The sequence below is a fragment of the Pelophylax lessonae genome, assembly GCF_965119305.1.
Source record: "Pelophylax lessonae genome assembly, chromosome: 8".
NCBI lineage: Eukaryota > Metazoa > Chordata > Amphibia > Anura > Ranidae > Pelophylax > Pelophylax lessonae.
Window position 1 is genome coordinate 236,371,138 of NC_138775.1, and position 12,190 is coordinate 236,383,327.

General features: G+C 42.1%; 1 protein-coding gene across 1 annotated transcript in view; it reads right to left on the reverse strand.

Annotated features, from left to right (window-relative positions):
- Positions 1-12,190, reverse strand: part of PCSK9 (proprotein convertase subtilisin/kexin type 9) — a 42,351-nt gene that overhangs the window by 16,351 nt on the left and 13,810 nt on the right. Inside the window, exons 4-7 of the mRNA XM_082265241.1 lie at positions 5,263-5,386; positions 4,575-4,708; positions 2,159-2,300; positions 533-729 (exon numbers count right to left, since the gene is read on the reverse strand). Coding sequence (XP_082121367.1) covers positions 533-729; positions 2,159-2,300; positions 4,575-4,708; positions 5,263-5,386 — 597 coding nt within the window. The remainder of the gene's footprint in view (positions 1-532; positions 730-2,158; positions 2,301-4,574; positions 4,709-5,262; positions 5,387-12,190) is intronic.

Genomic DNA, 12,190 nt, shown 5'->3' on the forward strand with positions numbered 1-12,190 from the left:
CGCAATGCCATATACTTACATTATGTCCGCATATCATCCGCAAATGGATGGGATGATATGCGGGCACACGGAGCGGATGACACAAATGTCATCCGCTCCGTGGAAAAAAAAAGTCCCGCAGCGGACTTAAGCAGCGGAGCGGCCGTCTGAAAGGAGCCTTAGGGTGGCATTTTGATCACCACTGTAAGCGCTAAAAGACTTTTCTTCTAAATTTGTTCATAACTGGGGATGATACAATCTTTTGCTAGACAAGTTGGGCCAAATTTCCTGAGTGAGCATAGAAACATTAGCAACAAGAGCAACAAAGATTAGAATATAGCAAGATTGTAGCAGTAACATATTGAAAAATGCCAGTAAGGCAATGACCTACTGGTTAATATTATATATTGGACAGCAGTATGATAATCCTGCAAAAAAGCCCTCCTTTGCTTTTCTTTTTGACTACTTTACAAGCCTATTAAGAGATAAAACTTTGATTTCTAGTGATGTAATCAAACTTCATTCTGGACCCCATTACATCAGTATTTCATACCTCTGGCTCAGATGCTGGGGAATACAGACAGGCATCGTCCTTATAATTCCCAGCTGCTGCAATGATCACCACACCAGATTTGATGAGCATACGACTGGCCATATTGAGTGTTCTGCTATATCCCCCAACAAAAGGGATAAGGATGATCAGCGGACTATATGGCTGTTCAATCAACGTCTTCCTGATGTACTCCAGACCTGAAAAAGACACAGAATGCCTCATGTTGAAATATGTTTTACAATCTAAAAGTTTGCTAGTTACTGCATTTTTCTGATAAGTGGATTGGTAGTATATTTATCATACGACACAAAAGAATAAAGCACAGTGGCTAAGTGGTTAGCACTTCCATCCAGCAGCACTAGGGTCGTCAGTTGGAATCCCAACCATGGCACTACCTGCCTGGAGTTTGCTTGTGCTCCTTATGCCTACATGGGTTTCCTCCCATACTACAAAGACATGCTGGTAGGTTATTTACTCCTGTCTAAATTGGCCCTGGTATGTGTATGTATGAATGTAAGTTATGGACCTTAGATTTTAAGCTCCTCGAGGGCAGGGACTGATGTGAATGTATAGTAAATATGTAAAGTGCTGAATGAATTGACGGCGCTATATAAGTACCTGTAATAAATAAACAAAAAGGGTCTTATATTGGATACATTTTAAGAAAATCAAACTGAGGACTTTATTTGCCTTACACCAGAAGAGTCACAAGACTTTCTGCAGCTCTGGCAATACACAGTTGTCTCCCTCTTTGGAGCCTTTATAGGTATATTGCATAGTCTAATGTTAATTCTGTATTTTAAAAAATGCCATCTCTGATATCTTTATATAAATGACCCTAACATGCTTGGTAAGTAGATACACTATATTACCAAAAGTATTGGGATGCCTGCGTTTACACGCACATAAACTTTAATGACATCCCAGTCTTAGTCCGTAGGGTTCGATATTGAGTTGGCCCACCCTTTGCAGCCATAAGTTTCAACTCTTCTGGGAAGGCTGTCCACAAGGTTTAGGAGTGGTCCAAATCATTTGGTGGAGGGGAATTATGGTGTGGGGTTGTTTTTCAGGGGTTGGGCTTGGCCTTTTGTTCCAGTGAGGGGAACTCTAAAGGCGTCAACATACCAAGACATTTTGAACAATTTCATGCTCTCAACTTTGTAGGAACAGTTTTGGAATGGCCCCCTCCTGTTCCAACATGACTGCCCACCAGTGCACAAACAACGTCCATAAAGACATGGATGAGTGAGTTTGGGGTGGAGGAACTTGACTGGCCTGCACAGAGTCCTAACCTTAACCTGATAGAACACATTTGGGATGATTTAGAGCGAAGCCTGCAGGCCAGGCCTTCAGTGCCTGACCTCACAAATGCACTTCTGGAAGAATGGTCAAACATTTCCATAGACACACTTCTAAATCTTGTGGACAGCCTTCCCAGAAGAGTTGAAGCTGTTATAGCTGCAAACGGTGGGCCAACTCAATATTGAACCCTATGGACTAACACTGGGATGCCATTAAATTTCAGATGCGTGTAAAGGCAGGCGTCCCAATACTTTTGGTAATATAGTGTATGATAACGACTGGGCTTTAAAGAATTTTTAACATTATCAGAAGAAATATTCTTACCCATTAGACTGCCACTAATTGTTCCTTTACCCTGACAATTCAGAACTCGCAGGCTGCGGAGATTGACACCTTTGGCAACACCTGCGTCTCTTCCATTTAAGACTCCAGCCATATGTGTTCCATGACTTTCACATTTACTGGCCTGCAAAAAAAGTAAATAAATATCTGATAGCACAGAAGCTCAGTTATTTTGTACAGGGTTCTTACTAAGCCCAAACATTCGCACTCTATATAATTTAATTAAGGAGTAAATCAGGCAACAAGTAAATTCGTGGTCATGAGTAATGCAGTCTCTCTCTTTTTGTCAGAACTACTTCTTATATACAGCACATAGTGACCTATGCATACAACAGATTACAGACTGCAGAATTATTAATCAATATAATTATAGATTTTTAAAAAAAAGATTATCTTCATGTCTTTGTGAGTTGAAGAATAATTTAAAGCAGTCTTTTTCAACCAGGGAGCCTTCAGGTTTCTTCCGGGGTGCCTTGGCAAAATGCCTAAAAATTGCTCAAAAATGTTATACAAGACAGCGGATGGATGAAGCCGGCCTTTTAGTTACAAAAAGCCACAGGTTTTCATTGTGCTCCATTACAACCTTCCTGTCGCTGGCATCCTAAGACCCAATGACATAATTGGTTAATAAGGAGGATGTTGGGGGCATGCAAAGCATCCTTGTCCCTGTCCCTCTTCAGAAGCACTGGGGTCACATTAGCTTTGCGAGGGAGAAAAACCAAGGGAGAAGAGAAACATAGGCATACTAGTCAGTACCAGTGTGCAAAGGTGTATTTGCTTTGGAAGAATACATTGCCTCTAATGTTGGTTGGTTCACATGTGTGGATGTTGCTGCGCTACAGTAAAACCATTAATTTTGTTTTAACATTTTACAGTGTAGTGCCTCAAGATTGTACATCATTTTAAAGGGTGAGAAACACTGATTTAAAAGATACTGATAAGTTACAGTTTAGTGTTCAGTGTCCTTCTTTCCTCCCCACTCATTCCCCATTTCTTCAGTTACTTCCTGGTTTCCATGCCTAGGCAAATTATGTCATACATTCCAAGAGTCTTCAGGAGGGGAGGGAGGGTTCTCAGCTCAACCCATGCCTGAGCTAAGGGAAAATGGATTCCAGTAAGTAAATGCTACATGAATCTTCTCCCCTTACTCAAGACGGCCACTGCTAGAAATGCCAGGGGGGTCTTTTTCAAAATTTCAGCAAAACAAAGCATGAAGACATGCATGGATAGATTTGCTTTGAATATTAAAAATGATTACTATAGCATTTTTTGGTTTGCGGTGCAGTTCCATTTTAAGGAAACCAACTCGTTTGAAAACCCATCTGTAACGGATCAACCAGCACCCCGACCGGGTACCTCTGTTGACAGATGCTCCTAGTGCTTTCCGAGGGCTCCAAGCACTCCACCAGACACCGCAACCACTTCAGACCCCACGAACCGCCGCAGCTTGGTTAGGGTCTCGCCGTCTCCTACCCACCCTGGATCTACGACAAGGCTCCAGGTTCCCGTGGGTGAACCTCTCTTTCCCCAGAGAGGGCAGCAGAACAAGCTCTTACACAAGCTCTTACAAGAGCTTAGTGATTATCTAAGGGAGTATGGAAGACCATAGCAATCCCTTGTAGCATATTCCCCCAATAAGAGACAGGACTCTAGACCATCCCCTTTTTTAATTGTTCCCAATCAGTTGTAGGGCCCCTACCCTCTTGTGTTTCCTGTAACACATAAAAATTTACCAGCAGCATTTTCAGCAATGTAGCGCACTACAAGGCACGTGGTGCACATTGCACTGCAGGTGTGTTGGCAGCTACTGTTCATGAGCGTTGGAGTCATGTGAAATAAAACTCATGCTTGACCACTTGTTTCTGCAAAAGGTGGGAAAACTCATCTCCTATAAAATAGTATTTGAAACTAGGACCACCCACAAATTGAACTGGCTGGTGAAGGGGTCTTCAGGAACCCTTACCAGTTCCCTACAATGCGTTATGAGTTCATTTTGAGGATCCCAGATCCCTAATGTGTAATAAACAGCCTATGATAAAAGAGTGACCCCAGTTCTGCCAGATATGAACAGTGCCTAAAAATATAATTTCCCACCCCTACTTAATTCTCTTTACAAAATGGACAATGATGGATAAGGGGTTGCCATGATAACCCGATGAGTTTGGATTTAGGGAGAAGGGGGTAACAAGAATAGCTGTACTTTTTAATGTGCAAATTCCTAAGAATTGGACCCCCCTGACCCAACCCCCCCTTATCTACACCCCTGGTTTGGGGTTCAATCTGCCATAATCTGTCCAAAATTGCAATATAATTTTTTGGGATAAAGTATGGATTGCCAATGTTGTTTAGGTTTTTGTCATATCTATATATTCTTTTAACAAAGAAGAAAATGACTGACCTGTCGGTAGAATCTGGTACCATCCTCCTCTGGTACATTCTCAAACTCTGTGACGAGAACCTTCCCTTCAATCTCCCGGTGATTGCTCTGTATGCTGGTGTCTAGAAGATATACTTCCACCTGATCTCCTGTATCTAAACAGAAAAACGAATGTTTGAGGATTAGTTAACATATTCTAGTTTTCAGTGCAGCCGGTGTTTAAAATAATGGCTAACAAGATGCTAAACATGGTGTATTGAATACATGTTTAACTTGAATTTCTGTATCATTGATTAGGGGACAATGCAATACCTGTGGTGGTTTATGTCCTTACTATTGGATTATGCACTTCACAAGAAGTTGCTTCTCTATAGGCAGCACCCCAGCTGTAATCAGTTCCTCTTCACTCTTTGCTCAGTGCCTGTATCAAGTAGATGCTAAACTTCTGTAGCTGTAATACTTGCATTCAACCTTGCCAACTGTCCAACAAGATGATGGAAGCAACCAGGACAGCAGAGAATGCTGACACCACACCGATGCAGGGGATTGCTTGGCAGGTAAATCTGCCATAATGTTCTAATTCACGGAGCATACTACTACATTATGACATAAAGTTCCTGGGGTCTTTTCTTTTTCTTAATGCAGAGGTTAACACTTTAAATCTTAGCCTGGGGTCAGATTTAAGTAAAGGTCTAATTAAGATTCTTACTTGGGGGGTTGAAGTGGTTCGCTACATGTGGAGTGGAGACAATTCTATCAAGGTTCCAAGGGACGCTCTGAGCAAACACATAGGAGTCCTCTTCAATGTATTCAACGTGCGGCAGTTTCAGGGCCTGTAACAGAAAAGAAACAAAACATATAAAAAAGTTCCAATCCCAGAGGACGCCATTAATGGGAAACGCGCCAGGCGGAGTCTGTGTGACTTCACCACGTGTCGGCGATGTTCTGTCAGAAGATGGCGACCCGTCAGATTAGGTAATGGAAGTGACGTTCCATCAGCTGAATACTTACTGTGCATGCGTAGCAGGTTTGCTAATGTGACAGAACACCTGCAGTGGACATGTTACTACACCCAGCTACGCCTTGAATTTCACAGTCATTTTAGCAATTAACTGAGCGGATATAAATAATTATAGTATACTGACATCTGTGATGTTGTTTTAAATGTTACATTTTGGAGGAAACTGGACGCCAGCAATAGGAAGGTGGTGGATGCCATCTTGGTACACCCCGTACTGGCCAGCGTTAAACTTTTAGGGTTTGAAAATGTAACATTATAATAGCATGACAGATCTCAATATAATATATTGCAGGGGTCTTCAAACTATGGCCCTCCAGTTGTTCAGGAACTACAATTCCCATCATGCCTAGTCATGTCTGTGAATATCAGAGTTTTACAATGCCTCATGGGATGTGTAGTTCTGCAACAGCTGGAGGGCCGTAGTTTGAGAATCCCTGCTATATTGATTTACTTTATTCATTAAATGATTGGGAAATTCAAGGAGTAGCTGGGTGTAGAAAATTTCCACTGGCGCCTAATGACTGCAGGTGTTCTGTTAGATTAGTACACCTGTGCATACGCAGTAAGTATTCAGGTGGCGGAATGTCACTTCCGTAACTGAATCTGACAGGTCGCCTATTCTGACAGAACACTGGCTGACACCACGGCCGGCTTATTTTCTCATCCCCACTTGCTTTCAACTGCTTTGATGCAAGTGTAATCCTTCTTTGTAATAAAGCTGGTTTGGTGGTATTACACCATCGGTCTTCTCCCTATTTATGCCTACATACGCTCAGGAGAGTGGTGTCCTGAATTCCAGGGACTGGTTTACCTAGCCCACAGGTAAAACCGCATCATCGGGAACTTCTTGCCTGTGCATCATTCCTCCTTGGAGACGGAGTTTGTGCATATTTTGATCTCTGTGATTTGAGATCAGCCTTATCTGGTAAGAGGCTATGCTTTTCCTAGAAGGAGCATTCTGAGCACTGAAGCACACCCCTTACATATACCATAGTGAAGTGACTATCCTCAGGTGATACGCATAGATGAAATAAATCCCCCTGTACTTGTTTATCTGCAGTCTTTTCTTCTCTACATCTGTTCAAAGTGCTGAATTTACAGCTTGTCTGAGAGTTCCAAAAAAAAGTTGGTGGATAGCTAAGGCTACACTCTGCATAGCTCATTAAGGAGAGCTCTGAGAGCTGATTGGAGGGAAGGGACGCAGCTCCATTCACACAGCAATGAAGGAATGAAGCAGCAGACAGAAATTACACTTAGTGCTCTTAATTTAGACAAGTACACACTATAGAGCAGGGGTCTTCAAACTATGGCCCTCCAGTTGTTCAGAAACTACAATTCCCATCATGCCTAGTCATGTCTGTGAATGTCAGAGTTTTACAATGCCTCATGGGATGTGTAGTTCTGCAACAGCTGGAGGGCCGTCGTTTGGGGATCCCTGCTATAGAGGGATATGCTTTGTTCACATTTTATGTCTGAGGTTTACAACCACTTTAAATTTATCATTAGTTGTATGGATTTGTTTTAGAAATAAATATTTACAGGGTGCTCCCATGATACAGTCTTTGCAGAGCATACTGAATTTCTAATAGGAAACTCTAGAAGTGGCTGTCTACATTTTGGCTTTGTCTATCTGTAACACCATTGCAAAAGGAAAAGAGATGTGGGACTTTAATTGAGTGCAACTAGGCATATAAGTTTCCAAAATGAAAAAATCATAAAAAAGTCGAAAGCCGGTATAAATTTAATTTTTCTTGTCATCTATTTTTTATGGTGCATCTCACTTTTCTCACCACTACGCCCTTTTCTTTTCACTTGCCCCCCTAGACGGAGACACCTAATGTGGTATTACCACCCTTTTGGCACTCTTCACATTCAGATTCTTTAGACTTTCTGACTTTTACTTATCTTTCATCGAATCTGGTAGTGGTTTCATATCAATATGAGTTTTCTTTCATATATAATAGGAATATAATTAAAACGAAGCATTATATATATATTTTCAGATCTTATTGATCCCAGTACATCCGCTACACTATTTCCTTTGAGACGTACATCAGATTTCTGGTTTATACCACATACGGACTTTCGACTTTTTTGCTGCTACCCCCCCCCCCCCCCATGTGCTGGATGATGTCTATGCCTCAGCCCCGGGTCAGGCATTTCTCGGATCAGCTTTCGTCTTCCTCTTCCCTAAACTGGAATATTTTTGGATATGTGACACTATCTCAGGTAGTGCCCATTCCATTCATTACTTTCTTATCCCCCCCCCCCTCTTTTTTATAATAACATTATGTTATAATCAAGATCTATTATCATTTTTAGATACCCCACTTATCTCTAAGCTCCTGATGAATGGACGGAGGTCCAAGAAACGTGTCGAACCTACATTTACTCAGATATTATATTCAAGTATTTATATGTTTCCAGACCATGTACCTATAGAGAATTTGGTGTCATATGTAATCTACTATATTTTTACAGATTTTTATTGTATATGTAATAAGTGTATTTATCCTTATTTGCAATAATTGTATATGTGATTAATAAATACGGTATATTATAAACTGTACATCTGATTTTATGTCAGCTCTCTATAGGTCCCCCCCTATTAGGGTTTTTTATGATTTTTTCATTTTGGAAACTTATATGCCTAGTTGCACTCAATTAAATTCCCACATCTCTTTTCCTTTTGCAATACAAATTTAGGGATGGAGGCAACTAGACATACATCTAGACGACCTATGTGGCAGATATTTCCCTTTTGTTTTATCTGTAACACCATACCAAGTTGTATGAGCTGGAGGAGGAGTAATTACGATTCATTCACAGCTAAGTGGCAAAATAACTGGATGCAAGTGGTATCAACTCATACTTCTAACCAATGATCCTCCAATAGATGCTCCTCTTCCCCTCTTAAACTGAATTACACTTATTATTTCATAACCAAAGTCCCCCCCCCCTTTCTCTTTGCACAAGACCTATACTAGTCCAACCGCTATCCATTCAAGTGTTTCTAATATTCACTGCTAGACCTAGTACAGACACGTTGTATAATGTCTTTTTTGCATTGATTTTTTGGCCAAACGTTGCAGCCATAGCATTCTCGCATTAAAATAAAGAAAATTTGAAAAAGTCAAATGGCTTATTTCATATTTACCAGACAGTAAGAACATTTCAAAAATATATAATCCTGAACATAGTTAAAGAAGTAAACTGCACCAGAAAAAACTGGCGTTCCAGGCCCCTCCTCTTCATTGGGTGACCTGGGGGCACCCATGCGTGCTCACTCCCGAGTCCCACTGTTGTGTTGACAGCAGCGGGAGTTAATCGTTCCCGCTGCTATCAATCTGTCCAATGAGGAGAGCGACAGCGACGGGAGCCACTGTGCTTGTGCACATCGCTGGATTGGATGGGCTTAATGAGGAGAGCAAAGAGAGGTCCAATGACGAGAGGGACAGCGACGGGAGTCACTGTGCTTGTGCACATTGCTGGATTAGATGGGCTGAGGTAAGGATTGGTGGGGGGGGGGGTCTGGGGGCAGCTTCAGCAGAGAAGGTCTTTCACTTAAATGCATAGAATGCATTAGAACTACTTTAAGTTTTAATGTGCTAGTTTGCACCGCCTACTAGAACATTATGACAGACTTACCTGAAAACAAAGTCCTCCGGTAGCGCACTGTCACCTCTGTAGTCACTTCCATTTTTACTCGGTCTTCCTTTCAAGTTTGCGGGCCTCAGCCGTATGAATGGCCGAGCTGTGATGACGTCACTTCCGCGCATGCACGCGGGAGCCCTCAGCTCCAGCACGGAGCTCTGAAGGTACGGCATGGGTATGCAATCATTTTAGAGCACATGTACCAGTGACATCACTGCCAGCATCGCTTGTGACTACCTCCTAAACTGTGCAAGTTTAGGAGATATTCACTGTTTACCTCCTTTTTAACTATGTGTTTAATTTCCCACGGCACAGAGGTCTGAATGGATGGCACAGTCCATTCAGAGCCCAGGTTGCATGCGACGGTGCCATCACAGGCTGCTGCTAAAGTTAATATCTCCTAATCGCATGTTTAGGAGACATTTACTGTACCTATAGGTAATTCTTTTTATAGGCTTACCTATAGGTAAAAAGCAAACACAATGAATTTACTAACACTTTAAGAAAATGTACAAAAAAAGAATACATTCCGTTTTACCTTAAGGCCCCTTTCACACAGGCGGACCGTTCAGATCCGCCTGTCCGTTTTTTTGGTGGATCTGAACGGTCCCCCCCATGCATCTCTATGGGGGATCGGATGTCAGCGGAGACATGTCCGCTGACATCCGATCCGATCCGTCAAATCTGGATGGATGGAAACCTATTTTCCGTTCCCATCCGATTTCCCCCATAGAGATGCATGGGAAACTGACAGCTGTGTCTCCACACACAGCGTGGAGAACAGCTGTCATCCTTCTGCTCAGCGGGGGATCGGCGGCTCATTCCCCCGCTGAGAAAAATGGAATCCGTCCGACGGACGGATAGTGTGAAAGGGGCCTTAGACTGCAACAAAATCCGATCTGTAAAGTGAATCCCTTGGCCTATGTGTTTTTGGTTAGAAGCGATGCAGTTTATTGCTGTGCACTCACATGTTTGCTGTCATCACACACAAATATTGTCAAGCATAAGTGGCTCAAGCAATCATTCACTAGGGTAATAAATTGCAAAACCCTGTGCAAATACAGAAGGATTTGTTTTTTTACTGTAAAGAATGTCCTAGTCTGCAGGATTTCACAGCACAAAACTAACGGGACAGCTGGAGTGACAGCTTGGGACAACATTTCTCCGCAGTTTTTCTGCAGAGCTGCATATATAAAGTTAGATCCTACATACAGTACATGGTCTTTGTTATTCTTAGCTTGTAGATTCCAGTCTCTGGAACATCAGCAAGTTTTTATGAACCATTTCATAGACATTTTCTTTTCCCCTTTAAAGCACTCTATTACCTCCAGTCTGTATGTGCTGAATACAGCTCCTAATGAGAGTGCTTGTGGAAGCTTTAAAGTGATTGTAAACGTTCATTTTTTTTCTTTGTTGTTTTTTTTTTTTTAAATGACATGCCTATACTTACCTGCTCTGTGCAATGGTTTGGTCTTCTGGGGTCCCCTAAAGGTGCTTCAGGCCCCTCCTCTTCATTGGGTGCCCCCAGGGATAGCCACTTTCCATGGGGGCACCTGTGCGGGCTCATTCCCGGGTCCCGATGCTGCATCCATTGACACAGACAGTGGGACACAGCCCCAGCCTCCGATCCTGTGTCACAGCTTTTGATTGACAGCAGCGGGAGCCAGTGGCTTCTCTTGCTATCAATCTGTCTAATAGGGAGAGAGGCAGCTGCTCCAATACAAGGCCTTAGGGGCAAGCTGTTGGTGTGTATTACTAGAGAGGTTTTACCATCCGGTGTGGTGTCCTGTCTAATTGACAAACAGCACATAGATTGTTACTTCCTTTAGATGTTTGATCCATCCTGTGATTCATGGTGGCGGATATTGATGTATGCATTGCCTCGAATGGTCTACTGGCTATCGAATCTCTTTATGATTAGACTCTTTATTTACTGCACCCTGGTTCATTATTATACACATGACTTATGTGGATGAATGTTTTCCACTACATATTACCCTGTATGAACCACAACTAATAACTACAAGGTTCAATCATCCGCCCATAGATCTTTTTTGAAAAGCTGTTCTCTGTCCATTTTGGCTTATCTTTCACTACCGTTGGACCGTCCAGTGTTTTTTGACTGTTCTAACTTTTTAACGTCTATCATCATTTATCGTCCAGGCTCTGAGGAAGAGGCGCAGCCTCGAAACGGGTAAGCCTGCACAGCTTCAGGGGACGATTCAATCCCGATCTTGTTGCTGAAGATTTTATATCTATTTTGATGTGCTTTTTAGCAAGAAACTCGTTTGTGAGTATTTTTAATCTATTATTTTAATAAACCTGTCTAAGAGATAATGCACTAGGCCGGTGCGCCCTTGTGTTTTTTGTCGTTTACAGTGTTTCCGGACCACCCTGGTCCAGCGAGGGGCTGCAAGGCTGAAGTATTATCAAGTTGCCATGTCATCTGTTCTCATCTACAAGTCTACAGTCAGGTTGGATAGAGGACTGCACCACTCAGAGCGCAGGGAATAGGTGCTGCACCGACAGTACATTTGCTTGTTTGATCGTTTATCGTCCACCTGGCTCCCATTGGCTTTGTGGTCCCATATGCTGTTGATGTGGGCTCTTGATCCTCTCTAAAAAAAACTCCTGAAGAAGCGGATACCCCACGAAACATGTAGAGTGTATGATTGCAACTACACTGATTGTGGCCTTCCATAATTTGGATACCTCATCTATTGTCCAATCTGTTGTTAGAGGAAGTCAGGTTCTGCCAGATTCGTGTTATTATTCATTTTCTTGTCTCGTTGGACTATCAATGTGTGCATTTGCATCATTCCTATCCATTATATGGATGTGTTTTTAATCTGAAATGTTGTAATAAATATTTGGAATTTTAAATAGTAGTACTGTGTGGTTCATCCTGTACCATGAAAGTCCTAAGTACCTCATTCCAATGTTTTGTTGTTTATTTGATATT